The 27,971-nt window shown below is 45.2% G+C and overlaps 1 protein-coding gene across 2 annotated transcripts in view; it reads right to left on the bottom strand.

Moving 5' to 3' along the window:
- Positions 1-27,971, bottom strand: part of TRABD2B (TraB domain containing 2B) — a 627,183-nt gene that overhangs the window by 262,160 nt on the left and 337,052 nt on the right. For both annotated transcript variants that reach the window (XM_063939588.1, XM_063939587.1), the window contains exon 4: positions 15,331-15,505. In XM_063939588.1, coding sequence (XP_063795658.1) covers positions 15,331-15,505 — 175 coding nt within the window. The remainder of the gene's footprint in view (positions 1-15,330; positions 15,506-27,971) is intronic.

The raw sequence follows: 27,971 nt of genomic DNA, 5'->3' as shown, positions 1-27,971 counted from the left end.
CACAAATATAACCATGTCTGTGCTTGAGCTACAGGCTCATAAAACTGAACCATACAAATGCATATAAAAATATATACAGGTATAAGTTATATATAAGGAAGGCTAGTCAGATGCTTGGCTGCATTGGGAGAGGAATCAGCAGCAGAAAGAAAGAAGTAATAATGCCACTGTATAGGTCATTGGTACGGCCTCATCTAGAATACTGTGTTCAGTTCTGGAGGCCATATCTTCAAAAGGATATTAATACATTAGAAACTGTACAAAGAAGGGCAACTAAAATGGTGCATGGCCTACATCACAAAACATACCCAGAATGACTAAGAAATCTCAATATGTATAGTTTGGAGCAGAGAAGGGAAAGGGGGGGACATGATAGAAACTTTCAAATATATCAAGGGTTTTAACAAAGTCCAGGAGGGAAACATTCTCCAAATGAAGAGAAGCAATAAGATACGAGGACATGCACTGAGACTGGAGGGGGGGAGGTTCAGGGGAAATTTGCGGAAAAATTATTTCACAGAAAGGGTAGTGGACAAGTGGAATAGCCTCCCATCAGAGGTGGTAGAGGCTAAGACAGTAGAGCAATTTAAACATGCATGGGATAGACATAAGGATATCCTTACAAAGAAATAAGGATCAAATAAGGTTAGAGATAAAAATAATATTAAAAATAAAAAAAAAGGGGCAGACTAGATGGGCCAAGTGGTTCTTATCTGCCGACAAATTCTATGTTTCTATGTTTCTATAAGTTAGGTACAGCATGTCAATTTACACCCGGTAATAACAGTTGGTGCCGACAGGGTCACCCACATACTACTGTGTCTAACATACCGTGTTTACTATGAACAAGCATAACATAACAGATCTGTTGACTCAGTATCTACTGTAACAAGTACCAAATAGGCGTCGGCGATGCCGACAGTGAACCCCAGAGTCGTTTGTGACAGAACATTCACACATGTCGACACAAGTGTATATCTGACAGGGAGCACACAGAGAATATACACAAACATGAGTACATGCCCATTTCCAAATCAAATAGTGTTATACATTCCTCCACATAACACTAACAGTATGTGCCCCCCCTTATTTGTGCTGTACACATGTTTTGGCGGGGACATTGAGAATAAATGGCGCTGTATCTTGTTGTGAGGGCTAAGCCCCTCCCCTTATCGGCGCGCGGTAGCCCGCTAATAATATAACCTTTATATGCAGGGGACCATATACAGTGGCTACACACTGTATATGTGTTCTGGAATAGTCAAATAATGTAAAACTTACTGCCCAGGGCACCCCCCTGCGCCCTGCACCAGATACCAGCCGTTGGTGTGTGGGAGCAATGGCGCGCAGCGGGACCGCTGCGATATGCTGGCGGGGGTAGCAGACACGGTGCCCGGCCACCGAATAACAACTTAAGCCAGCCTAAAAGACCTTCAGTAACTTGCTGCCCAGGGCGCTACCCCCCCAGCGCCCTGCACCCTGTGAGTGTGTTGGTGTGTGGGAGCATGGAGCGCAGCGCGACCGCTGCATGTTACCTCCGTTACTGAAGTCTTCTGCCGTCACTGAAGTCTTCTGTTCTTCTAATACTCACTTGGCTTCTGTCTTCTGTGAGGGGGTGACGGCGCGGCTCCGGGAACAAGCAGCTAGGCGAACCAAGTGATCGAACCCTCTGGAGCTAATGGTGTCCAGTAGCCTAAGAAGCAGAGCCCTTAAACTAAGAAGAAGTAGGTCTGTCTTCTCTCCTCTCACTCCCACGATGCAGGGAGCCTGTAGCCAGCAGGTCTTCCTGAAAACAAAAAACCTAACAAAGTCTTTTAGAGAAACTCAGTAGAGCTCCCTTAGTGTGTGTCCATTCATTCCTGGGCACAAAAGTCTAACTGAGGTCTGGAGGAGGGGCATAGAGGGAGGAGCCAGTTCACACCCAGTTTAAATCTTTATAGTGTGCCCAAGCTCCTGCGGATCCGTCTATACCCCATGGTCCTTTTGGAGTCCCCAGCATCCTCTAGGACGTAAGAGAAATTGCACGCGATACCGGAAAATTGACAAGGAGGTCATGTGAGTATCATCTGACAGAACAGCGTTCTGGTTCTATCCCTAACCTGAAACCGTCTCCCTGTCCCAACCTCTTGTGTCTAACCCTAAACACCCCCTTGTAGCCTACTCTTACCTCCCCCCTGGTACCTAACACTAACCATCCTGTCCCGCAGCATAATCTCAATGATGACATTCGGACAATGAGGGATATTCAATTAGTGCCAAGTTTTCCGACAGTTGGAAAATCGGCACTAATTCGACCGTTGGGTATTCAATCGCGGGCGTTTTCAACAGGTTTTTGCTCCGTCTTCGCCATGCCTTTTCGATTTTTTTTTTTGTGGGATCAGTATGGGTGAAAACGGACCAAAAACTGTCGAAAATACCAGCAAATTCGACAAAACGCATGGATCAGCTGCAAATTCGCTGATCCAAGTGGTTTTCGTCCGGCAGGATTTTTCGACAATTCGAAAAATCGGGCCGGCTTTGAAAAGGTCAAATGTGAATTCAACCTGCAAACTGGTGGAAAGTGCCATTTTTTCTACAGGTTGAAAAAACGGTACTAATTGAATACCCCCCCAATGTCTGCATTTCACATGTTGACATTTTGAGCATGTCCAACCAGTATCACTGCGGCAGTGCTGTGCGTAACTTTCTTTGGACGTTAAAGGCAGGCACCCTGCCATGTGAACCACTGCTCGGGGCATCTTCAAGATGCTCTAGGAACCACTGCATTTCCAGGTTCTGTCAGCACCACCCCCTATGGCAACATCACGATGTCATGTGCAAAGAGGGGGCGCGGCTTGCACCTGTTATGGCGCTGGTGTGGCCATCTTATGCCCATGAGAAACAATGACACATCCATAGTAGAGAGTGCAACAGGTAGGCAATAATTCACCACCTACTATTAAAATGACCTTTAAGTTTAATTCATAGCGTTTAATTCACAGCGTTTAATTCAACGCTAGCATTCATAGCATGTAATTAGCACCTGTATGTCAATGCTGACGTGACCTGGTTTCTCCAGACTGGGCGCTTAGGGATGATTTTACCTTCCAAATCTAAACTTTTAGTTTTCTCTTGTAACTGCTCTTATACATACCTCCCAACGTGACCCTCTCCAGGAGGGACACGATGCTCTGCTCCTGGACTTCCCTCTTAATGTATGATTGCCATCACCTGTGGTGAAAAACCCTTTCTTATCCATTTACCTGTTCAAAACAGGTGACAGCAATCATACATTAAGAGGAAAGTCCAAAAGCAGAGCATTGTGTCCCTCCTGGAGAGGGTCATGTTGGGGGGGTATGTCTTATATAGAGTGACCATTTTATCCCTTTTACCTCATATTGGCCTACCTGACCCTCTCCATGAGGGAGAAAATGCTCTGTTCCTGGACTTTCCTGGTAATGTATGATTGCCATCACCTGTGGTGAAACACCTTTCTTATCAATTAACTAGCTCACCACAGGTGATGGCAATCATACATTACCAGGAAAGTCCAGGAACAGAGCATTTCTCCCTCATGGAGAGGGTCAGGTAGGCAAGTATGTTTTACCTGGGACGCTCATGAATTACACAGGTTCTGTGGCTGATTAAAACCAGCTGAAATGTAGGCTTGAAATCAGTCAGCCACAGAACCTGTGTAATCCTTCAGCGTCTCAGGTAAAAGGGATAATATGGTCACCCTATCTTATAACATTATTTAAACATAAAAATGAAACGTACCAGAATTGAGCATTGGTTTAACTTCTGAGCATAGAGGCCTTGTGCCAGAATATTAATTTCCATTCTAACAGCTTAAGTGTACTTGGCTACAATTCAAATTGACAAATGTAAAGATTTCTCTTTAGAAAACGAAGTGTATTCTACTAAAAGGCACTAACGAGGCACACGGCATGGTAATAAGGACAGGCATTTTCAGGCTGTAAGACTGTGTAATCAATTTTAATTTGCTACATATCAAGAGCCAGAGTGTTTTGGCTCGCAGCTACAACTGTGCAAGCCATCTGGACGGTCCACAGTGAATCAGAAAGATTTGCTTGTCTATATTGAGTTTTCCAGCACTGTATCTAACCTGTAATATTCTAGGCAATTTATAACCATTCAGTGAACTAAACTAAAATTGCAGGAATGTAAGCTACACAAAGCATTGCTGCGCAAATCACTTCAAAAGACAATGGTCCTCATTCCGAGTTGTTCGCTCGCTAGCTGCTTTTAGCATGCTGTCATGGTGATGGGCCAATTTTGTGTGGAGGCCTGGAGCTGAAGCTCCATCCGCCCCATTGTTAATCTGGCCTGCCTTTACCAGCCACAGATGACAGCAGGGCCGTAACTAGGTGTGGATGGATGGTGCTTAGCACACAGCGCACATGCGCTGTGGGTGCGCCATCTGCCCTGATTGACAACCACCAGCTGGGGGACAATAGCCGCGGAGACGAACGTACCTTCTGCCCTCTTCTGTTCCCCTATTTGAAGCTGGAGACTCAATTCCCACTGAAAGCAGGCACCCGGAGCCGCGACTTCCGGTAATGATAGAGGAGCTGCGTATGTCAGTCCCTCCAGCCTCCCCTCTCCATCTCCTCCTCTGCGGACAGGACGGGCAACGGCAGCAGAGGGTCACTGATGTGTGAAGCTGTCCTCTGTCTCGGGCACGACGGCTCCCGCTCTGGACCTCTGGCGGACTCTGGTGCAGGGCTGTGGGGACCTTCCCTGTCCATCTCTCTCCCCTCCAACTCGGCACACCCAGGGCTGCTGTGGCTTACACTACCCGTGGCCATTACTGACCCACCGCCCTCATTCCCTTTAGCTGCCCTCCTTCTCTCTGGAAAGTGCTGGGAGATCTTGTTCCCCAGCAGATTGTTTCTCCCTGCTGTCAGCTGGAGCTGGCTCAGTGTCTCCCTAAGCCTCTTGGCTCCCTGTGTGCCTCACAGTTTCCAGTGACTTTACCATCAGTGGAGGCTCCCCTGACTCTCCAGTCAATTTACTATTAAGCCTTCTTTCTGTGAGCGGCTTGCTATGTCATTAACTTGGTGACGTGAGTACACTGAATTCGTTATAATGAGTCTGGTATCCCGAGTTGAAGCATCTTTTGTACAGGTCGCTGGTCTCCGATATCTACCTTCCTATTTACCTTATTGTCCCCATGTCGATCCCCCTCTGTAGCTGAGATGTCCGCCATGACAACCGCTAGCTGCAGCGTTGCCCGCTATAACAGTAGCATTGCACACGGCTCTTCTGCTGATGTACATTATAGCCGGAAGCGCAGCTCGATCTCCATGTGTGCTCCGTCTCGCTCCTCTCCTCTCATGCAGCAGCGGCTCTGCACCAGCCCGGGCCGGAGCCGCGCAGGGCATGCCGGGAGCCGCTGCCATCGTCACATAGGTAGAGAGTGTGTGTGTCCCATGTGCTCCACCCCTCTCTCTCTCTCTCCTTCTCCCCACTCTCTCGGTCTCTCTACCTACCACCTTTCTGTTTCCTTCCCTCCCAACCATATGTCTCTCTTCCTTCCCTATCTCTCTCCCACCCCCTCTCACTTGTGACTCTACCTGCCGTATTGTGTCGAATGGGACTCTACCTGCCGTAATGTGTAAAAGAGAAATCTACCTGGTATAATGTGTGACAGGGGCTCTACCTGGCGTAATGTGTAAAAGGGGCTCTACCTGGTGTAATGTGTGTAAGTGGCGCTACTGTGCAGCGTAATACGAATTGGTATTATTTTGTGGCCATGCCCCTTCCCCATGAAGCCACGCCCATATATTTTTTTTGGGGGGGGCGCCAATGCTGTTTCTTGCACACAACGCTAAAATGTCTAGTAACAAATACAACACGTGAAGATCCACTGCAATACCATCTACAGACAATTGGGCGCAGCACAACCTCATCATTTGCAACTGCATTGGATCCACTGTAATACCATCTACAGATGACAAGTGGCAACACTGACAACTACACACTGTCCTCTATACAGCCTTCTTTGCAAGAACAAAACTGTAATTTCATTTACCTTCTGGTGCTTCATTATCTAGTATTGTTTGCATATTTATTGCTTCGTCCACCGCAATTATACTAGAGATGCGCAGGTTCGGATTTATTTGGTTTTTAACGCCAAAATTAACGCGAGTTCAGATTTATCCAGATTTTTTTTATTGGTTATCCGAAACATATGACATCCGAGAGCCATACATCTGGCCACCGTTTCACCCATTCCCTGACCCAACCGGAGCTGCCGATCGGCGGCCATGAACAAGCGTCAATTCATTCAGGAATCTGAGAAATGCTTTCCTTAGAAACCCCTGATTTTCTGATCCTGAACATTTTTAAGTCAGGATCGGGGAATAAAGATGTTTAAACCTATGGAATATGCCCGATTTCCTACAAGGTGTCAGGGGGATTGGGAAATTGCGACAATCCATGGCAGATGTATGGGGGCCTTCAGACAGGAATCAGTGGCGGTTCTTGCCACGGGCAAGCGGTACTTTTGCCCGGGGCGCCGGCGCCATCCGGAGGGCGCCGCACCAGGGCAAGATCCGCCACTGTGCCCCCCGTAGTGCCCTGCTGTGCCCCCCCCCACTTTGAAGGGAACCAGACGCGTAGCGTCTAGTTTCCCTTCATGGAGAGGACCTTAGTTGTGCGGTGCGCGATGACGTCATCGCGCACCGCACAGCAAAGGTCCTCTCCATTAAGGGAAACTAGACGCTACGGTCTAGTTTCCCTTCGTCTAGAGGACCTTTGCTGTGCGATGCGCGATGACGTCATCGCGCACCGCACAGCATAGTGGCACAGACACTAGGGGTCATAATTGACCTCTAGTGTCTATGCTGTTCTATGGGAGAGACGTAATAACGTCTCTCACATAGATCGAAGAGAACAGAAGAGAGGAGGAGAGGAGAAGAGCGGCGCCGCCGGCGGAGGGGGTCTGGATCAGGAACGGGGATGGTAAGTATACTTTTTATTTATTTTTATTTTCTCTTTCAGCGCGCTGACCACGCCCCCAATCGAAGCCACGCCCCCCATATTTTGCCCGGGGCGCCACAAATCATAGAACCGGCCCTGACAGGAATGTTCCAGATGGGAACAAACTTTAAAAACAGGATTTTAAAAAATAAATTCCAGTGAGAATTTGTACATTTTTCTATATTTTTAATGATTAAATAGTGCGACTGATCTTACTTTTCGCTTCAGATTATGTGATATTTGCGAATTGTTTACTATGGAAATCCCCACATGAGAGACGAATCTGGCAAAATGTCCGTCAGTCTTTTTAACGGCAATACTCTTCTGCCACAGCTGCAAGCTAACATCAGGTACGGAATATACACAATGCGCTGAGATATGAGAGCACAAAGAGTGTGCACATTGTTCCACTCAAAATAGTAAAACAAGCAAAATAATCATGAAGAGATTAAAAAGAGAAGAAAAATCAACAAAGTGCATAAGCTGTGGATTCTGAGGAGGATTGTCAAGGCTCTGACAGTCCCAACTCTGTCTAAATAATTAATCCGGAGCATCTGGAGGGGATAAATGGACTCGGAGGCCCCGGGAAGCTGTGTTTGGAGAACTGGCTCAGTAGTGAGTATCTAGATTCGCAGAGGCAGGGTGTCACTTTCTGCACATTCAGTGCTAGGAGCACCAGCTGTATATATGCCAATATGCAATGCCATTTGCTGCACTGTCACAAGGCTCCCGCCAGCAAAAGGTGCAGAGCAGCTACTGTAAGTGCTAAAACACACTACCCGGCATTTGCCGGCCGGGAAAAAGCCGGACGTCTTTTTCCCGTGCCGGCATTGTAGTTAACAGTGTGAGGGCTAGGGTCCCTTCACACTGCACGGCCCCGGCCCGGCTGCCGGGTTGCAGCCGGGTCTCACCACTGGAAGGTCCAGCGGCCGCCGTGCCGTCTTTGCAGCCAGTGAACCGTGTGTGTGAAGGGGAGCTTTCACACACAACGGTTTTTTCGGAAGCCGTGTCTGATGCTGCACATGCGCACAGCATCACACACGGCTCAAAGCCGTCCTGTGTGAGCGACTCTGCCGGTTTCTCCCGAATGGCAAAAAGCCGGACAAAGTTTGTCTGGCTTTTTGCCATCCGGGAAAAACCGGAGTGTGTGTTACAGCCCTAATAGCACAAGTTATGTGAGTCTGGTAAATGATTCTGGGGTTGATGTATCAAAAATGTGATAGGTTTCAACATTTTTTTTAGTCACTTATAGTGTGTCTTTTTCGATTTTGTTTTCCAAAGTATGTATCGTGGGGTTTTTTTAATCGAAAATGCGATTGTGATAAAAGCCCAAAAATGTGATAATTATCGCAATCTACTTTTCGGTCGTTTTATCCAATTTCGAAAAAATGAAATGAAGTGTGCACGCTCTGTTTCAGAGCTGGACATGTGCAGTGAGTTCCTTGGTGGCGTTCAGCACTTACCTGACCTACTGCAGAAAAGAACAGCTACAGTAGTTTACTATGGGGACACTTGTTAGAAAACTGAAAGGGGAAGGAACTTTTACAAAGACAATGACTGTTATAAACATGTTACTAAGATTAAATTCCACTGGCCTTTAGTAGTGTGTGCTGTTTGGGTGTGGTATGGAAGGTCGACCATACTTGGGTCGACAGTGTCTAGGTCGACCAGTATTGGTTGACAGGGTTTCAAGGTCGACAGGTCAAAATGTCGACATGAGGTTTTTGTTTTTTTAAATGGTGTCGTTTTCTCCGTACAGTGACCGGGAACCCCAATCAGTGTATCATAATCTGTGCCAAGCGCAGCGGTAGCGATCCACATGGATCGTTAAGTATAAAAAAGTTTAAAAAAAAAGAAAAAAAATTGTGAAAAACTCATGTCGACCTGCTGGCCTGTCGACCTAGAACATGTCGACCTAGAGACCCAGTTGACCTAGAAACCCTGTCGACCTAGTTGCTCTCGACCAATAGTGGTCGACCTAAGTGTGGTCGACTTAGAGACCGGATACCATGCTGTTTACTTCCAACAGAACTATTAAGAGTCTCACACACAAAACATCTATATACTGTATACACACATACACATACAGGTTGAGTATCCCATATCCATATATTCCGAAATACGGCATATTACGAAATACGGACTTTTTTGAGTGAGAGTGAGATAGTGAAACCTTTGTTTTCTGATGGCTCAATGTACACTAATTTTGTTTAATACACAAAGTTATGAAAACTATTGTATTTGTCAGTCTATGTGTATAAGGTGTATATGAAACATAAATGAATTGTGTCTATGTACACAAACTTTGTTTAATGCACAGTTATTAAAAATATTGTATTAAATGACCTTCAGGCTGTGTGTATAAGATGTATATGAAACATAAATGCATCCTGTGCTTAGACTTGGGTCCCATCGTCATGATATCTCATTATGGTATGCGATTATTCCAAAGTACGGAAAAATCCGATATCCAAAATACTTTTGGTCCCAAGCATTTAGGATATCAGATACTCTACCTGTATCTATCTATCTATCTATCTATCTATCTATCTATCTATCTATCTATCTATCTATCTATCTATCTATCTATATATCTATCTATCTATCTAATCTACATATATATATATATATATACACAGTATATATGAGATATTTTTTATAAGCATATAATATAAATTTAAACCAAACAACATTAGAACATTTTTAGACTAGTTCAATATATAAAAGTATAAATTCGATACAGGGAGATATTTTTAGCATATTCTTTTTGTAAAAAAAAGTAAATTTAGAGGTGGAACTACAAGAACAATCATGGCCTATTGCTAAACTCGCCAGTAAAAGCTGGTGAAAAAAAATATATGAAAAGTTACAGTCTATTTTCACGATAATCCAATGATGCATAAGGTTCCCATTAATTTTCAATAGAAGTTGGAAACATTAGAAAAAAACAAAAACAGAAAAGTATAATTTAGCGAAAACAAAAACTATAAATAAAATAGAAGAACTTACATACATTCAGATGATACTTAAAAAATGCGAAAAGTATAGAAAAGTGAAATTTATCTCTTTTTTTTTAATAACTGTGGCTACATCAGGCCCTCTGTCTCTGAACCAGGTTACGTGTAATGGCCAACTCTAGCTCACTTTAAAAAGTGAAGAGTGCACTTATATTAACCTATCCCAGGGGTAGGCAACCTGTGGCACTCCAGCTGCTGTGGAACTACACATGCCAGCATGTCCTGCAATAGTTTTGCTGATAAGACATGATAAAAAATGTGGCATGGCATGCTGGGATGTGTAGTTCTACAGCAGCTGGAGAGCCGGAGTTTGCCCATGCCTCTGACATATCCACTCATTGTAAAAGTTAATGTATCATAAATACAGTAGTCCTCTTTTCACAAAGTTATTGCTCATTTCTTTTTTGGAACATAAGGCCTCATTCATGTCTGTACGCTATGGGTGATATTTACGCAAGTGAGCGATTATCGTCAGACTGCGCGTGTGCTGCGATCGCTCTGTACATGTGTCAAGGAGCAATTAAATTGCGGTCTCAGCTACTGCGCCAGCCATTCAGCATGCTGGGTGGCCTTGCCTTGCGCAAGCGATAGAAAGGATTGCAGATTCTATGGAAATGCGATAGCATGCGATAGAAAGGATTGCAGATTCTATGGAAATGAAATAGCATGCGATAGAAAGGATTGCAGATTCTATGGAAATGCGATAGCATGCGATAGAAAGGATTGCAGATTCTATGGAAATGCGATAGCATGCGATAGAAAGGATTGCAGATTCTATGGAAATGCGATAGCATGCGATAGAAAGGATTGCAGATTCTATGGAAATGCGATAGCATGCGATAGAAAGGATTGCAGATTCTATGGAAATGCGATAGCATGCGATAGAAAGGATTGCAGATTCTATGGAAATGAAATAGCATGCGATAGAAAGGATTGCAGATTCTATGGAAATGAAATAGCATGCGATAGAAAGGATTGCAGGTTCTGCTTTTTATCAGAATCTGCAATACTTGCTGAATAACCCACTAGGTGCAGAGAATTTGTATTTTTGTCGCAATCAAGTTGGCATTACTCGTATTGGCAACGGCATTTAAGTTGCACACTGCTGTTGCATGCAAATCCAGCATCTGTATTCAGGGTACCCGCAGACTGTGCTGATGTCACAATCTGGGTGTAAATAGTTGCATTTTCTGTGGCACCTGCAATTTGACCACAAGTTAAGGGCCCTACACACTTGCCGAGGTGCCCGACGGCCGATACGGTGAAGTTTCTTCACTCCCCCCGTCACCCGGCCCCATAGCCCTGCATGCTAATATGGATGAGATTGTCCATATTGGCCTGCATGTTTAAACGAGCCGGCACCAATGATGAACGAGCGCGGAGCCGTGCATCGTTCATCGTTGGTGCATACACACTGAAAGATATGAACGATATCTTGTTCATTAATGAACAAGATCGTTCATATCTTTCAGTGTAATTGGCCAGTGTGTAGGGCCTATTAGTAGTACCAGTATACGTCTCCAGGATTAGGGATACTGCAACTTTTTTTTTTTTCAATTCTTTATTTAGAGTGCTCAAGTAGACAAGAAAAAAATAGGTACTGTACAATGAGCAATGCAAGTGAACTATTTTTGCAGATAGGATAAATACTATTGTAAAGTTGAATGGAAAATAGTAAATAAATAGGGGGTTGGAGAGAAGGGGAAGGGTACAAGGAGAACAGCACTACAGGAAAAGGAAAAGTACCATAAAGAACACCAGATGTTGAACAGAAGATATTAAAGAAAAAAAGGGGGTGCCTATGTGGTAAAAGAAGGAAGATAAAGAGAGATGAAAACAAACAAGTCTGACAAGAAAAGAGTAGGAGCAAGCAAAGCGTACAGTACCATCCAGTTGCACATGGGTCAAACGAAGGTTGAGTGTGCAGGAAGCTAAGGTGAAGGGATGACTTGGGAAAGGCAACTTTTAAAAAATAAATTTTCCCCATTGAAACATTTACCTTAGCCATACTAAGGGGAGATGTATCAAGACTTGGAAGAGATAAAGAAATCGCCCAAAGCAACCAATCAGCAAACAAATGTCATTTATCTAGGAAAGTCTATGAAATGACAGAAGCTGATTGTGCAACTTCTCCACTTTATCTCTCTCCAAAGCTTGATGCATCTCCCCTTAATAATGATAAATGTTTGAGCTTCTTGCAAACACTCTGCAAGCTTGCTCCTACTCTAAAGGACAGACACGTTTAGCTCGATAGAGTAAACATATAGCAGACCTAGCAATTCATCTTGTTAAATGTGAATGTATCCACTGCTAGCACAATTAAATCAGCTCTAATGGTAGGAAGTGCCAGATCAGCCGCTCTGTGCGATATGAGCGTTTTTTTCCCCGAGAATGAGCGCTCTTGTGAATGTCTGGACAGCACTGCAGGGATCACGCATGACCCACGGTCTCAGTCTATAATCTAAACAAGGAAACATTCTGTGTGAACGTATTCTGAATTAATTCTATAATTAATATTAATGGATCTGCCTGTACTGCTTCCGTCAGACTAACGGGGAACAGAAAATTCTTTGTCCGCAGGACGGAGATGAAAGGGGAAACGTTTTGTCAAGTCCTGTAATCCAGCAAATGTATAACATGAGCTTGCTCATGCTCCCTATTTGCATATGGTACCTCCAGCTGGGACAGTGGCCCCTGTGAATGACGGTTGTTACCATCTCAAAGGGCTGGGGGTATAATCTTCCTTTGCAGTCAGCTCTGGGTGTCTGATTTGCATTCAGAAGTGGATTTCAACCTTACTGCCTTTGAAGTGGGTAACGCTGAGTTTAATCCCACTATGAACGCCTCATTGTTTTTTTGGCAGGCCATCTTCTTTCCATGGGGCATGATAACAAAAAATGGTTTCCATGGCATGAAGCAAAATTTGGCTGCTTTATGAATAAACTTTTTTTCCTCTCATCATTCAGGAAATATGCTAAAGAAAGAAATCGCCATCTTGCTTGACGTTCTGCTCAACAGTGTGTCACGATTTGCTTAGTCTCAAAATAGTAAAGTGCGTTGAAATATTCTCACAGCCCTCCACAGCCAACAGCACAAAACCACATCCCAAAGCTTTAGTCAATGATTGACCTGCCAGAGAGATCTCAACAGAGGGGCCTATCAAAAGAGGAGGAGGCCTGTGTGCAGACTCCATCTAGGCCCCCTCCTATTTTGCTGGCAGTGCAGTAGACTCTGGGCACTAGGGTCATTAGGGCATGTGCAGGTCTCTGGGAAAATGGCGCAACAACCATTTTCCCTGAGATTTTTTCTTACAGCGCATGTGCGAAATGCTGGGAAAAATAGCCGCCGTGCCATTTTCCTGCTGATTACTGCAGTGCTGCTGCTGCTGACGTGGGCCTCCGGAGGGTAAGTATTGAAAAATGGGTGCAGGGTGTGCGGGGTGGCCCTATCAAGACCCTTGGGACCTGTGTGAAACGCACACACTGCACCCATTGTAAATACGCCACTGTCTCAACAAGATCTTTAAATGTGAATCTTTAATGTGGGTAAAATACAACAATGGAGTCAATGTATTAACATGCCCGTTATCCTGTGCTAAAAGACATCCTGAATTGCCGCTTATCGCAGTGCTACAGGGTGACTCAGAGTTGAAATATATTAAAAAGGTAATTGTGATCGCACTGCAATTTCTGCTTAATCGTTAAATTTAAGGTTCCCTAATGCCGACGCAGCCCGGTTGCGCCCGCAGGAGACCCGCCGCCATCTTTCTGATGTCATGCAGCCACCCCGATCATGCCCCACCTTCGCTCCGGCATGACCCCGTTTTATAGCAACGCCCCCACAATGCTCCGTCTCTACCTAGGAAACGGAGGGTTGCGCCCCCCCCCCCCCTCGCGTCCACCTCATTTTAGTAATTTTAGCAATTGGATGGCGATTAGCAATCCAGTCTCAATCAGGCCCATAATGCACTGATGAGATCTAATAATACTGAAACATTTGAAGTTGTAAGGTGAATTTAGCTTTGGCTTTTCTGGCTTATATTATCTGTTAGTATGTTATTTACATTTTCCTAGTTTATTTGTTAACATTTATTTAGATATTGCTAACATATGAACCTTAAAAGGAAATAGGTAACCATGTGCATAGCTCTACCTACAATTTGTTTTTGTTTTTTTGTTTTTTTTTTGTAAAGAAGACTTTCAGTGCAAATTTACACAAACACTGATTTATTAGAGTACCACTGTCTTTTTCTCTGTCCCATAATCCATATAACTGCTCCCTGAACCCCCTTGTGTGTATATTTATATGTTATAATCCTACCGAAATACAAGTAGGCAACAGCGAGATACAAAAACTTGGTCTATTGTATGTATTTCTCTGTACAAAACGAAACAAATAAATGTTTTCTAATGAAAGTGCCTTTAAACATTCACAGAAAGAACTATTCACCAAGGAGCCATTACTATGGCTGACATTTGCAAAGACTAATGAAGGTTGTAGATGTCCTTGTTATGGTTCCGGTATGAATGGTCGACCATGTTATGGTCGGCAGTCATTAGGTCGACCACTATTGGTCGACATTGACATGGTCGACATGGACACATTGTCGACACATGAGAATGGTCGACACATGAAAGGTCGACATATGAAAAGGTCGACATGAGTTTTTTAACTTTTTTTGGTGTCGTTTCTTGCGTAAAGTGACTGGGAACCCCAATTAGTGCACCGCGTCCCCTCGCATGGCTCGCCATGCTTCGGGCATGGTGCCTTCGCTCCGCTACCGCTTCGCTCGGCACACTTTACCGTTCCAATCGTAGTCCATGTGGATCGTAAAGTATGGAAAAGTTCCCCAAAAGAAAAAAAAGTTAAAAAACTCATGTCGACCTTTTCATGTGTCGACCATTTTCATGTGTCGACCATGTGTCCATGTCGACCATGTCAATGTCGACCAATAGTGGTCGACCTAATGACTGTCGACCATAACATGGTCGACCATGTGAACGGATACCCCTTGTTATACAGGGAGTGCCACAGTATCTATGGATCAGCATGACTGCAGCTAGTAAAGTCACACTTCTGCAGCTCTCCAGAATCCTCTGGTAATTTGCATACAGATCACTTTACAGGTGTCAGACATTATTTTCCCACAACACAAACAGTATATTGGGAATATTCAGCATTCACTGACAATCCCATGACAACCAGATATTTAATGTAAGCTTGAGACTCGTGGGTTATAATAATACAGACCAAAACAAGCTATACTGGCTTTGTATATTTCATACAAATGTAAATCACAATTCTGTATGTGATAAAACTCAAACTGTACCTGCACCAAATGCAAAGAAGAAACTCTTGTCCTGGTTTTCCCTTAGGAGTCCCATCACCCTTCTCGCCATCCTTTCATTCCTTTTATAAATAAGCTCCTGTCTGAAGTACAGGTCTATCTCCTGAGCAGTAACCTGATCGTTTGTTGGGAGAGTGGTGTTGATAAAATTTGGGACCTGCAACAAAAATAAGGGGGAGGGAATATGGTGAAAATGATAAACTGGCAATAACTTTTTAAACTTGTAATTATTATACCTATTATTATTGAAGCATCACATGTGTCAATAGGAAACAAAAAGATACAAAACGAACAGTCAACATCGGAGACAGACAATGTGCACATCAGTCAATGAAACAACAAATAGAGCAAGAACTCTCAACAGAGAAACTTTATAGTGTATTAGACCATTTGACATAAATCATACCTGCCTACCCTCCCGGAATGGCCGGGAGGCTCCCAAAAATCGGGTGGCCCTCCCGGCCCCCCAGAAAAGTGGGCAAGCCTCCCGCTTACCCTGCAGCCCCTCTATGACCCTCCTCTGCCAACCCACAGCAGAGAACAAGTGGGTGGTCCGAGGGGGTCCGATGACGCGACTCGCGCTGAATCGCGTCATCGTAGCTCTGCTCCCCGCTATACAGCGCCTCTTTTCTCTGCACTGCACAGCAGGGGGCGGACCCACAATGACGCAACCCTGATGCCACGCCTCGGACTGTCCACTTCCCTGTTGGCCATGCCCCCGAACCGCCCATCCTGCTGCCGGCCATGCCCCCATGCACCTACAACGCTGCCTCCTCCCGGAGGAGGGTGCAGCAAAGTAGGTAAGTATGACATAAATATAAGAACAAACAAACAAAAATATTATATCACTCGTCTCCTTTCCCTCCCACCCCAGAGGGGATCTCCCCACACTAATGTTAGGCCACAAACCCATACTAGAATAAAAATATGAAAAACACCAGCCACTTCGTGGGGTAGATACCAAGAGGCAGAATGTAACTACTATGATTATGGAGGGTTATTCAGAGTTGTTAGCAAACCAAAAAAAGTTTGCAATTGAGCAAAACCATGTTGCACTGTAGTTGGGGCAGATGTAACATGTGCAGAGAGAGTTAGATTTGGGTGGGTTATATTGTTTCTGTGCAGGGTAAATACTGTCTACTTTATTATCACACTGTAATTTATATTTAAGTTTGAACACACCCCTCCCAAATCTAAATCTCTCTGCACATGTTACATCTGCCCCACCTGCAGTCAATATGGTTTTGCCCAATTGCTAACTTTTTTTTATTGAATTACAACTCTGAATAACCCCCCCTGGTCTTTTATTGCCATAGATAGGGTGGCAATATAGCTCTCACACATATCAAAAATCAAGCCGTTCAAGATTCTTTATCCAGAACTACTTCTTCCATCCATTTCATACAAAAAAGGTAAAATGTTTTGCCCTGAAAAGAGCAAGGGTGGGGGAAGCAGGGTGGTTCCATGTTTGGAGAATGGCCTTCAGTCATCAGCAAACATCTGCTTCCAGGGGTGATACGGGGATAAGCAGGAAGATTTCCGAAAACGGTCCACATGGGTGTGAGTGGCAGCAAGTTGACCAAGAAACCCTCCACGTACACTTTGACCTGCAGCCAGAAACTGCTAATTTAGGGGCAATGCTAGAGACAGCATCTGAAATGATAGGGCATGGCCTTGTGGCTAGGGGGCATAGCCTCGTGGGCCAAGACCCAGTTTTCACCACTGTGGGTGCAAGCCCAGCTCTCTGTGATCTGCTGACAATGTCTCCTGTCCCCTCTCACAGTGAATAGATGCTGTGCACATGCGTCTATTCACAGAAAGGGTGAGAGAGGGTCTCTCGCCACCCACACACACACACACACACACACACACACACCTCTGGACACGTGTCTCTTATTAATGGTCTTTCTTCCAGTAACAGCAGCTGTAAATTTACTAACCAATAAAAATCACCTCCAACAATAATGTATGGGGCAATTGGAGACAAATGTTTAAGGCAGTGGACATCATATCATGGCCAATGAGGAGTTCCTGCTATACAGCTTGTCATTTCCTAAATGACCCGCAGTTTGTACTTTATTCTATAACTGTAGTGAATAGCAGAGCCAGCCCCTACACCCACCTTAAAATCACATTCCACCCAAAACAGACTATTCATCTTGTGTAGTGTTGAAATTCAAAGCTTTCTACCATGACAAATATGATGTACAGCCGAGTGCAACAGTCATTGTTGGAGCTTTTAAAGCAGACAAGCGCAGAAACGCAGACATTAACTGCGCACAATAACTGTCAATTTACTTTAACTCACAGGAAAACTGTCAAAACATTGGGGACAGAGCACCCAGTAGACCTGTGTAATCAGTCTCTGCAGAGTTTGTTTGATGTAAAAGGACATTTCTTTATGTTCCATAAAACAAACCCTAATTATGATTGATGGAGCCGTGTATAGACCGGCTCATACCCCGCCAGCATGCAGTGCATGTAAAAGGTAGCCATTCACATTATCTAAACATCTGACAAAAAATGATCACAATCAGCACTCATTATACCATATATAGTGCCGTCAGTTTAAATATAGCATTACTCATTCTGCTTTTGTGTTCCTATAGGCAATTAACCCTCTCTCTGACAGACATCTCCACCCCAGCAGTATGGTTATGTTTTCTGCGTAGTTGCATACTCTTTCTACACGTTTATTATTATTATTACAGGTTGAGTATCCCTCATCCAAAATGCTTGGGAAGAGAAGTATTTTGGATATCGGATCTTTCTGTATTTTGGAATAACTGCATACCATAATGAGATATCATGGCGATGGGACCCAAGTCTAAGGGTGTGTACACACGGTGAGATATTTTCTTTCGATTTTGACTATATAGTCAAAATCGCAAGAAAAGTTAGTGCAGATTGCAAGGTGAAAGTCGCCTTGTGATCTCGATTCGATCCCGATGCGCGGTCCCACCAGGTCGGCATCGCAAGAAAAGATAGACTGTGCAGGCAAGTCAATCCTTACTAGATCGGTGTACTATCTAGTTCATCTCACATGTCAATGACATCTCACATAAGCCAAAATCTCACATAAGCCAAAATCGTAAGCACACATAGTACAGATCTCAAGAAAAGTTAAGGTGTGTACACACGGTAAGATCTTTTCTTCCGATTCTGACTATATAGTCAGAATCGGAAGAAAAGATAGTGCAGATCGCAAGGTGACAGTCACCTTGCGATCCCAATCCGATGCGCGGCCCCACGCGGTCTGCATCGGCCGAAAAAATAGGCTGTGCAGGCAAGTCAATCCTGACTATCTCTATAGAAGAGATAGTCAGGATTGACACTTAGCCAAAATCGCACAGAACCAGGATCGCAAGCACACTCATTATGTGCTTGCGATACTGGCTAAGTGCCGACCCGGCCCCCCGTCGCACAGTGAGAATCGGATAAGTCCGAATCTCACCGTGTGTACACGGCCTTAGTCAAAATCTGTGGTATCTGGGCTCCGGGGAGTTCAAGGGAAATCGGGCATAGCAAGGATCTCACTGTGTGTACACACCCCAAGCACAGAATCCATTTATGTTTCATATACACCTTATACACACAGCCTGATGGTCATTTTAGCCAATATTTTTAATAACTTTGTGCATTAAACAAAATGTGTGTACATACACACAATTTATTTATGTTTCATATACACCTTATACACACGGCCTGAAGGTCATTTAATACAATATTTTTATTAACTTTGTGTATTAAACAAAGTTTGTGTACATTGAGCCATCAGAAAACAAAGGTTTCGCTATCTCAGTCTCTTTTAAAAAATTCCGTATTTCGGAATATTCCGTATTTCGGAATATTTGGATATGGGATACTCAACCTGTATTATTATTATTATAAAAAAAAATTTATGAGACGCCACAAGTGTTTCACAGCTCTGTAGAAAGGACAGTACAGGGAGACAAAACTTAGCATTACAGTAAATAAATCACAAAAATAGAGTACAGGTAACAAACCATAAATCCAATCCAAAAATATACTGATAGGTTAATTGGCTCCCAACAAAATTAACACTAGCGTGAATGTGTCTGTGTGTACATGTGATAGGGAATATAGATTGTAAGCTCCACTGGGGCAGGGACTGATGTGAATGGGCAAATATTCTCTGTACAGTGCCGCGGAATATGTGTGCGCTATATAAATAACTGGTAATAAATAATAAATAATAAATCACAAAAATAGAGTACAGGTAACAAACAGCACCACAATTCTCGAAACATAATACAGCTAAGATGTAAGTAGTGAGGGAGTGATCATCGTACTATTAGGGGCTGGTGGCCATCGATGGAGATGAGCCTTTACCAGCAGGAGAAAATGCAGGTAGAGATGGTCGCTGAGTGGGAGAGAGCTGCGAGTGAAATGTGTCGAGAAGAGGGCTTTGACAACAACAGAAAAGAAAGCCGTGCTCTGAAGAGCTGACAATCTAGTGGGAAGGTGCGACAGACAGATGACATGAGGTGCAAGCAAGTGGGAGGTAGCCTGATGGCAGTATGTAAGCAAAGCTGAGATGTTCAACACACTGACGTAATGACATTCTCTTTTTGTCGTTTTGCCTTTCAGCAGGAATAAACTCCAGTTATTACGTTGCCCTTGGCTACCACTTTGGATTAAACATTTTGCAATGAATTGGAATCCAAAACAGCAATGCGCTATTTTACAGTCTGACACTATCAGTTACTGCTACATTACAGAATGATTCTGCATAGTATTAAATCCCCATAAATCTCTGTACAATTAGGGACTTACAACTCACAATCTTTAAAGGGGTCAAAGAAAGTAAAATTGTAAAAAAAAAAACTAAAATAGGCACTCTACTGTGTGTAGGGCACCTTAGTATGTAAAGCAGACGTTGGTGATGACCATGTCATGGTGTTCATCTAATAGTTGGTTTGTAGTAGTTTTGCAGAGTATGATTTTAATAAGAGATCCTTTCTTTAGAATCCTGTTTGTTTACCTTATTTACAGATGTACTGTATAGTCACACGTTTAACAATATACTTGTTATTCAGTGCATTGCCTATACATATACTTTATATAAGGGGCATCAAATTGCATATACTTTATATAAGGGGCTCTACTGTGTGGTGTAATGTGAATTGCTATTCTGTAGCTGCCCAGCTTCCCCACAAAGTTACGGCCTTTTTTTTTAAGTCACGTGCCTGTGGCGCATGCTATCCCTGTTTCGAATAATAGGGGGGGGGGGTGGCACCAATTCTCTATGTGGGACAGGGCACCAAAATGTCTTCTATTGCACAGGCTATGGTCCCATTCCCTGTTGCCAGTGCCTTATATAACAGGTAGGGCTGTAGTGCTGAGCCCCTGCATCTCCCATATCTACCTTCCCTCCAGAATCTCCCAGAGGGTTTGCTTTAAAAGTAGGCATATACAGTATAATAATGACGCAGGACTCAGCTGATAAACTAAAGCCACAAATGAGCAGGGGTTAAAGTGAGTCGGAAAGGGGAGACGGAACCAATTCTGCCTCCTCCGGCCCTCGTAACCCAGGATGTCAGCCTGGCACACAGGGAGATGTCGGGCGCCTGCTGAGATTTTGTTACCAATGGGCGCCCGGCTCTTTCCTCACAGAGGCAGAAGTTCACTCCTGAGCTCCGGCTTCTGGCTCTCGCAGTGTGCAATATGCGTCTCTTTCATAGTTCCGAGAAGAGTATGGCCAGATGCATGGCAGAGGTTGGACGCAGGAGCGGGGCTTAAGGTAAGCATTGTGTTTTAGTATGTGTAAGGGGCACTACTACAGGGGGCATTACTACAGGGGACATTTATACTGGGGACACTACTATACAGGGTACATTATTAAAGGAGGCATTACCCAGGGAGCACTACTACATGTGGAATTACTACAGGGGTCACTCCTAACGGGGCAATACTACAGGCATTACCACTGGGGGCACTGCATAAGGGGCACCTCTACTATGAGCTCTGCATAAGGGGCACTACCACTGTGGGCATTGCAAAAGGGGCACTGCCACTACAGTGGGCTTTGCATAAGGGGTACAACTGCTGTGGGCATTGTATAAGGGGCATTACTGCTGTGGGAATTATTGTATTAGTGGCATTACTACTGCGGCCATTGTGTATAAGGAGCACTAATGTGGGTAATGTGTAAAAGGGGCATTACTGTGTGTCATAACATGAATAAGAGACAATACTGGGGGTGATTCCGAGTTGATCATAACCCTGCAAAAATTTTAGCAGTTTTAGCGTGCTGGCCGGGAGCTACTCGTTGCTCCCCGGCCCGCTGCGGCTGCGTGTGATGTCACACAGCCGCTGAGGCCCACCCCCCATACGGTCCCAAACACCGCCGTTCCGCACCTCCCCCCCCCCCCCGCGCCCAGCGACCGCCTTCAGCCGGTGCATGCGCAGTTCTGTCCCGAACGCACTGCTGTGATAAACTGCAGCATGCGATCGGGTGCTACCGTGCGGCGTAATTTGAATTGGGGATACTATTGCATGACCACGCCCCTTTCTTTTTTAGACCAGGCTCCATTTTAGACCACCCGTGTTTTTTTTTTTTTTTTTTTGGGGGGTGGGGGTGGGGAGTTCCGCCACCTTTCTAGGACCACTTCAAGCACTTCAAATGAGACTAAGTGAGAAAAACAATTGAATGGGCCTGGCATACTAGTACAATAGGCTGGGTGGGATATGAAGTAACATTTTTATTCTTTCCACCAGGCACATGTCCAGCCACACCCACAATTCTGCTAAAGTAGGTGAAGAATGATTTCTCAAGATCAATTTCAAAAATCGTTCCTATAAAAACACTAGGTAAAGAAAAACTTGGCACGCCTGTAAATATTGCATTTCCGCAATTGACATTTACTATTGCTACTTACTATGCATACTTCCGGGCAGGTCCATTTGTGTTGCTGGAGCGCATGCAAGTGTAGAGAATATTCCCATACTTGCTCACTCTCCAAAAATAACACAGGTACCAGAGTATCTACTACAACTGCTGGCGCTATAGAGAACATATTATATTTTATAGGAGAGATTATCACCTACTGCAGGGGAGTACAGGCCTCGCTAGGAACAAGAAAACCCTTACGCTGAAAAAACTTTAATAATCACCGCTCTAGGTGACCTCACATTAAAAATATACATACAGTATATGTATAGATAGATATTATATATATATATATATATATATATTAGAGATGAGCGGGTTCGGTTCGGCGAGATCCGAACCCCCCCGAACTTCACATGGTTTACACAGGTCCGAGGCAGCCTCGGTTCTTCCCGCCTAACACGCAAAACCCGAACGGGGGAAAACATCATCATCCCGCTGTCGGATTCTCGCGAAATTCAGGTTCCATATAAAGAGCCGCGCGTCGCCATTTTCACTCGTGCATTGTACATTGAGCGGAGAGGATGTGGCTACGTTCTCTGCCTGAAAAGCTCAATATCTGTGCTCAGTGTGCTGCATTGTGGTGACCACCAGTATATAGTAGTACAGTACAGTAGGCCATTGTTGTATCTTGCAGCTCCGTGTCAGACTCAGTTCTATTCTACTGATCAGTGCTCAATATCTGTGCTGCATTGTGGTGACCAGTATATAGTAGTACAGTGCTGCATTGTGGTGACCACCAGTATATAGTAGTACAGTACAGTAGTCCATTGCTGTATCTTGCAGCTCCGTGTCGCGTCTAGTATCCTGAACAGTGCTTAATATCTGTGCTCAGTGTCAGTGCTGCATTGTGGTGACTAAAAGTCCAGTGTCTTGTGCTGCATCTTGCTGCTGTAGGGTGCTGTGGTAGTGTCCTGTCACTGTGCATAGGTCATCATCATTCCAGTCACAGTGGTATCTGGTATCTATCTAAATCCAGACATTACTGCCGTCTAATTCCAGATATATTACTGGCATATAATTCCACACATTAAAATATGGAGAACAAAAATGTGGAGGGTAAAATAGGGAAAGATCAAGATCCACTTCCACCTAGTGCTGAAGCTGCTGCCACTAGTCATAGCAGAGACGATGAAATGCCATCAACGTCATCTGCCAAGGCCGATGCCTAATGTCATAGTAGAGAGCATGTAAAATCCAAAAAACAAAAGTTCAGTAAAAATCTAAATTAAAAGCGTCTGAGGAGAAGCGTAAACTTGCCAATATGCCATTTACGAGACGGAGTGGCAAGGAACGACTAAGGCACTCTCCTATGTTCCTCATGACTAGTGGGTCAGCTTTACATGAGGATGGAAGCACTCATCCTCCCGCTAGAAAAATGAAAAGAGTTAAGCTGGCAAAAGCACAGCAAACAACTGTGCATTCTTCTAAATCACAAATCCCCAAGGAGAGTCCAATTGTGTCGGTTGCGATGCCTGACCTTCCCAACACTGGATGGGTAGAGGTGGCTGCTTAATTTTCTCCCGCCACTGGAGCTGCCAGGAAAAGGATAACATTTCAAAAACCACTGGTGGTGATGCAGGGCAGTCAGGAGCGATAGCTGACATCTGGTCCGGACTGAAGGACCTGCCAACGATTACTGACATGTCGTCTACTGTCACTGCATATGATTCTGTCACCATTGAAAGAATGGTGGAGGATTATATGAGTGACCGCATCCAAGTAGGCATGTCAGACAGTCCGTACGTATACTGGCAGGAAAAAGAAGCAATTTGGAGGCCCTTGCACAAACTGGCTTTATTTTACCTAAGTTGCTCCCCCTACAGTGTGTACTCCGAAAGAGTGGTTAGTGCAGCCGGTAACCTTGTCAGCGTTCGGCGTACGAGGTTACTTCCACAAAATGTGGAGAAGATGATGTTCATCAAAATTAATTATAATCAATTCCTCCGTGGAGACATTTACCAGCAATTGCCTCCAGAAAGTACACAGGGACCTGTGATGGTGGATTCCAGTGGGGACGAATTAATACTCTGTGAGGAGGGGGATGTACACAGTGAAAGGGGTGAGGAATCGTACGATGAGGAGCAGGTGGACATCTTGCCTCTGTAGAGCCAGTATCACTGACCTGGTTTGAGGAGGTTGTGGACTCGGGGTTTCTTCCGATGACCGGGAAGTGGAACCGCAACTGGGCCGCAGCAGAGATGGCCAGATGTAAGTCTTCCTTATGCAGGATCTGATCGGCGGACAGGAGGCACGTGCGGACACTGAAGGTCTCCTGAAAGAGAGAACTTGACAGGTGCTGGTAAATCACGGAGGTGCTTGGAGGCACGGAGGTGCTTGGAGGCACGGATGTGCTGGAGGCACGGAGGTGCTGGAGGCACGGGGGTGCTTGGAGGCACGGAGGTGCTTGGAGGCACGGATGTGCTGAAGGCACGGATGTGCTGAAGGCACGGAGGTGCTTGGAGGCACGGATGTGCTGGAGGCACGGAGGTGCTTGGAGGCACGGAGGTGCTTGGAGGCTTGGAGTGCTTGAAGGCACGAATGTGCTGGAGGCACGGAGGTGCTTGAAGGCACGGATGTGCTGGAGGCACGGAGGTGCTTGGAGGCACGGAGCACTGGAGATCACAGGTACAGTTGAACGATGATACTCAGGCGCCGGAGCACTGCCCGGCGCCTGAATTTAAACTTCCCGCCAGGGCCTGATTGGAGGACGGGCTGATGACGTCACCCGTAGCTCCCGAGGACGTCGGACGTGGAGGCCTGCTAGACGGAGCGCCGGACGCCGGGACCCGCCAGCGAGGACGGCCGCACGGAGACCCAGCGCGCCCGGAGAGGTAAGTATGAAGACCGCGGCGCCGTGACAGTACCCCCTCCTCTAGGAGTGGCCCCTGGACCCTTTCCCGGCTTCGTAGGATGTCTAGCATGGAAGATCCGGACTAGTCGAGGAGCCGAGACCTCAGAAGCCTTTATCCAACTTCTCTCCTCAGGACCATATCCTCTCCATTCCACCAGATATTGCAGATTCTTGTGAAGGTAACGCGAGTCTAGAATATTTTTGATCTCGAAGTCTGTTCCTGTTTCAGTCTCCACTGAGGTGGGGCTAGAGGTCTTTGAATGGAAACGATTAAGGACGAGAGGACGAAGAAGAGAAACATGGAAGGCGTTCGGTATACGTAGGTGCGAAGGTAAACCCAGCTTGCAGACCACAGGATTCAGGACTTGTAGCACAGGGTAAGGACCGATGAATCTTGGAGCAAACTTCATGGTGGGCACCTTCAACCGGAGATTACGTGTGGACAGTCATACCCTGTCGCCAACCTTGTATTGTGGAGCGGCTCGCCGTTTCTTATCCGCAAAGAACTTGTACCGGACTGAAACCTTCTTAAGATTAGCATGAACCTTACTCCAAATTTGTCTGAAGTGTAGTAGAGTGGACGTTACGGCTGGAACCTCTTCCATCGGAAGGCTTAGTAATTCTGGAACACTTGGATGGAACCCATAGTTGATGAAAAATGGAGATTCACCAGTGGAAGAATGAAACAAATGATTATGGGCAAACTCTGCCCAAGGTAACAACTCCACCCAGTTGTCCTGTGAAGGGGAGAGATAAAGACGGAGGAAAGTCTCTAGATCTTGATTGACTCGTTCCGTTTGTCCATTCGTTTGGGGATGATAAGCGGAGGAAAACTTAAGTTTAATCTGTAGAGTCGAACAGAGGGCTTTCCAAAACCTTGCGGTGAACTGTACCCCACGATCAGAGACTATTTCCTGTGGCAACCCATGCAACCGAAAATGTTCTTGGATGAACAGTAGAGCTAGTTTCGGGGCTGTTGGTAGACCAGTCAAAGGAACGAAGTGTGCCATCTTCGAAAAACGGTCGACGATTACCCAAACGGTGTTGCAACCCTTGGAATGGGGCAAGTCAGTGATGAAGTCCATGGAAATATGAGTCCAGGGTTTCATAGGAATGGACAGAGGACGAAGCAACCCAGCAGGAGGTAAACGGGGAGATTTATGCTGTGTACACTGGGGACAGGAATTAACGTAATCCTGTACATCCTTCCTCATGGAGTCCCACCAGTAAGATCTTTGCAGAAACTTGTACATCTTCTGGGCGCCGGGATGACCGGAGAATTTGGAGATATGGGCCCACTGAAGTATCCTCAACCGGAATTTGACCGGTACGGACATTCTTCCAGGAAGAGGACCTGGAGTAGTCGAGGCAGCAGAGACAGAAATTGGATTTAGAATTAAACTCCGTTCAAAGGAATCCTCATCATCTGTGGGAGTTTGTGAACGGGACAGTGCATCCGCTTTGGTATTGAAAGTCCCGGCTCGGTATTTGATAATGAAAGAAAATCGAGTGAAGAAGAGTGCCCATCTAGCTTGGCGAGGATTCAAGCACTGTGCGGTTTTGATATACAACAAATTTTTGTGATCAGTGTAAATGGTAGTCACATGTTTGGCCCCCTCTAAGAGATATCTCCACTCTTCCAAGGCAGATTTAATCGCCAAGAGTTCCTGGTCTCCAATAGTGTAATTCCGTTCAGCTGGAGAGAATTTACGAGAGTAAAAGCCGCACGGATGTAATTTCTTATCTGAGGCATACTGAGAGAGAACGGCCCCAACTCCGACCGAGGATGCGTCGACTTCTAGGAAGAAAGGTTCCTCGAAATTTGGTTGTTGGAGTACTGGAGCGGACATAAAAGCTGATTTCAAGTGGGAAAAGGCCTCTATGGCTTCGGGAGGCCACAACCCCGGGTTGGAACCCTTTCTCGTTAGGGCGGTAATGGGTGCAACAATGGTGGAGAAACCTCTAATGAACTTTCTATAATAGTTCGCAAAACCCAGGAACCTTTGTATTGCTTTCAAGGAGAGTGGCTGTGCCCAGTCCCGAATGGCAGAGAGTTTCTCCGGATCCATGCGAAGCTCCTTCCCCGAGATAATATAACCGAGGAACGGTATTGATGTTACTTCAAAGGTACACTTGGACATCTTGGCATAGAGATGATTCTCACGTAGACGGCGGAGTACCTTTTTGATTTGTAATCTGTGTTCAGCAAGGTCTTTTGAAAAAATCAGGATGTCATCCAAATACACCACGACACTTAGATATAACATGTCTCGGAATATTTCGTTGACGAATCCCTGGAAGACTGCAGGAGCATTGCTAAGACCGAACGGCATCACCAGGTACTCATAATGCCCATCCCGGGTATTGAAGGCGGTCTTCCATTCATCTCCCTCTCTGATGCGTATAAGGTTATAGGCCCCCCTCAAATCGAGCTTGGAAAAAACATGGGCACCACGAACTCTATCAAATAACTCTGTGATTAGAGGCAAGGGGTATTTATTTTTGATGGTAATATCATTTAAGCCGCGGTAGTCGATACATGGTCTTAACCCTCCGTCCTTTTTTTTCACGAAGAAAAAGCCTGCTCCAGCCGGGGAAGTAGAGGGGCGGATGAATCCCTTGTGAAGATTGGTTTTGATATAGTCAGACATAGCCTGTGTCTCTGGGAGGGACAGAGGATAAATGCGACCCCGAGGCGGCATTTTTCCAGGGATAAGGTCAATGGGGCAGTCCCAAGCTCTATGGGGTGGTAACTGGTCGGCTGCTTGTTCCGAAAACACATCTCTAAATTCTTGGTATGCCTCTGGAAGAGGTTCCTCCTCCGCCTTAGAAGAAACACGAAGCGGACAAACAGGG

This window comes from Pseudophryne corroboree, chromosome 9 (assembly GCF_028390025.1).
Source record: "Pseudophryne corroboree isolate aPseCor3 chromosome 9, aPseCor3.hap2, whole genome shotgun sequence".
NCBI classification, from domain to species: Eukaryota; Metazoa; Chordata; class Amphibia; order Anura; family Myobatrachidae; genus Pseudophryne; species Pseudophryne corroboree.
Note: the sequence above shows the minus strand (reverse complement) of the source record. Positions and strands in the feature narration are given on the sequence as shown.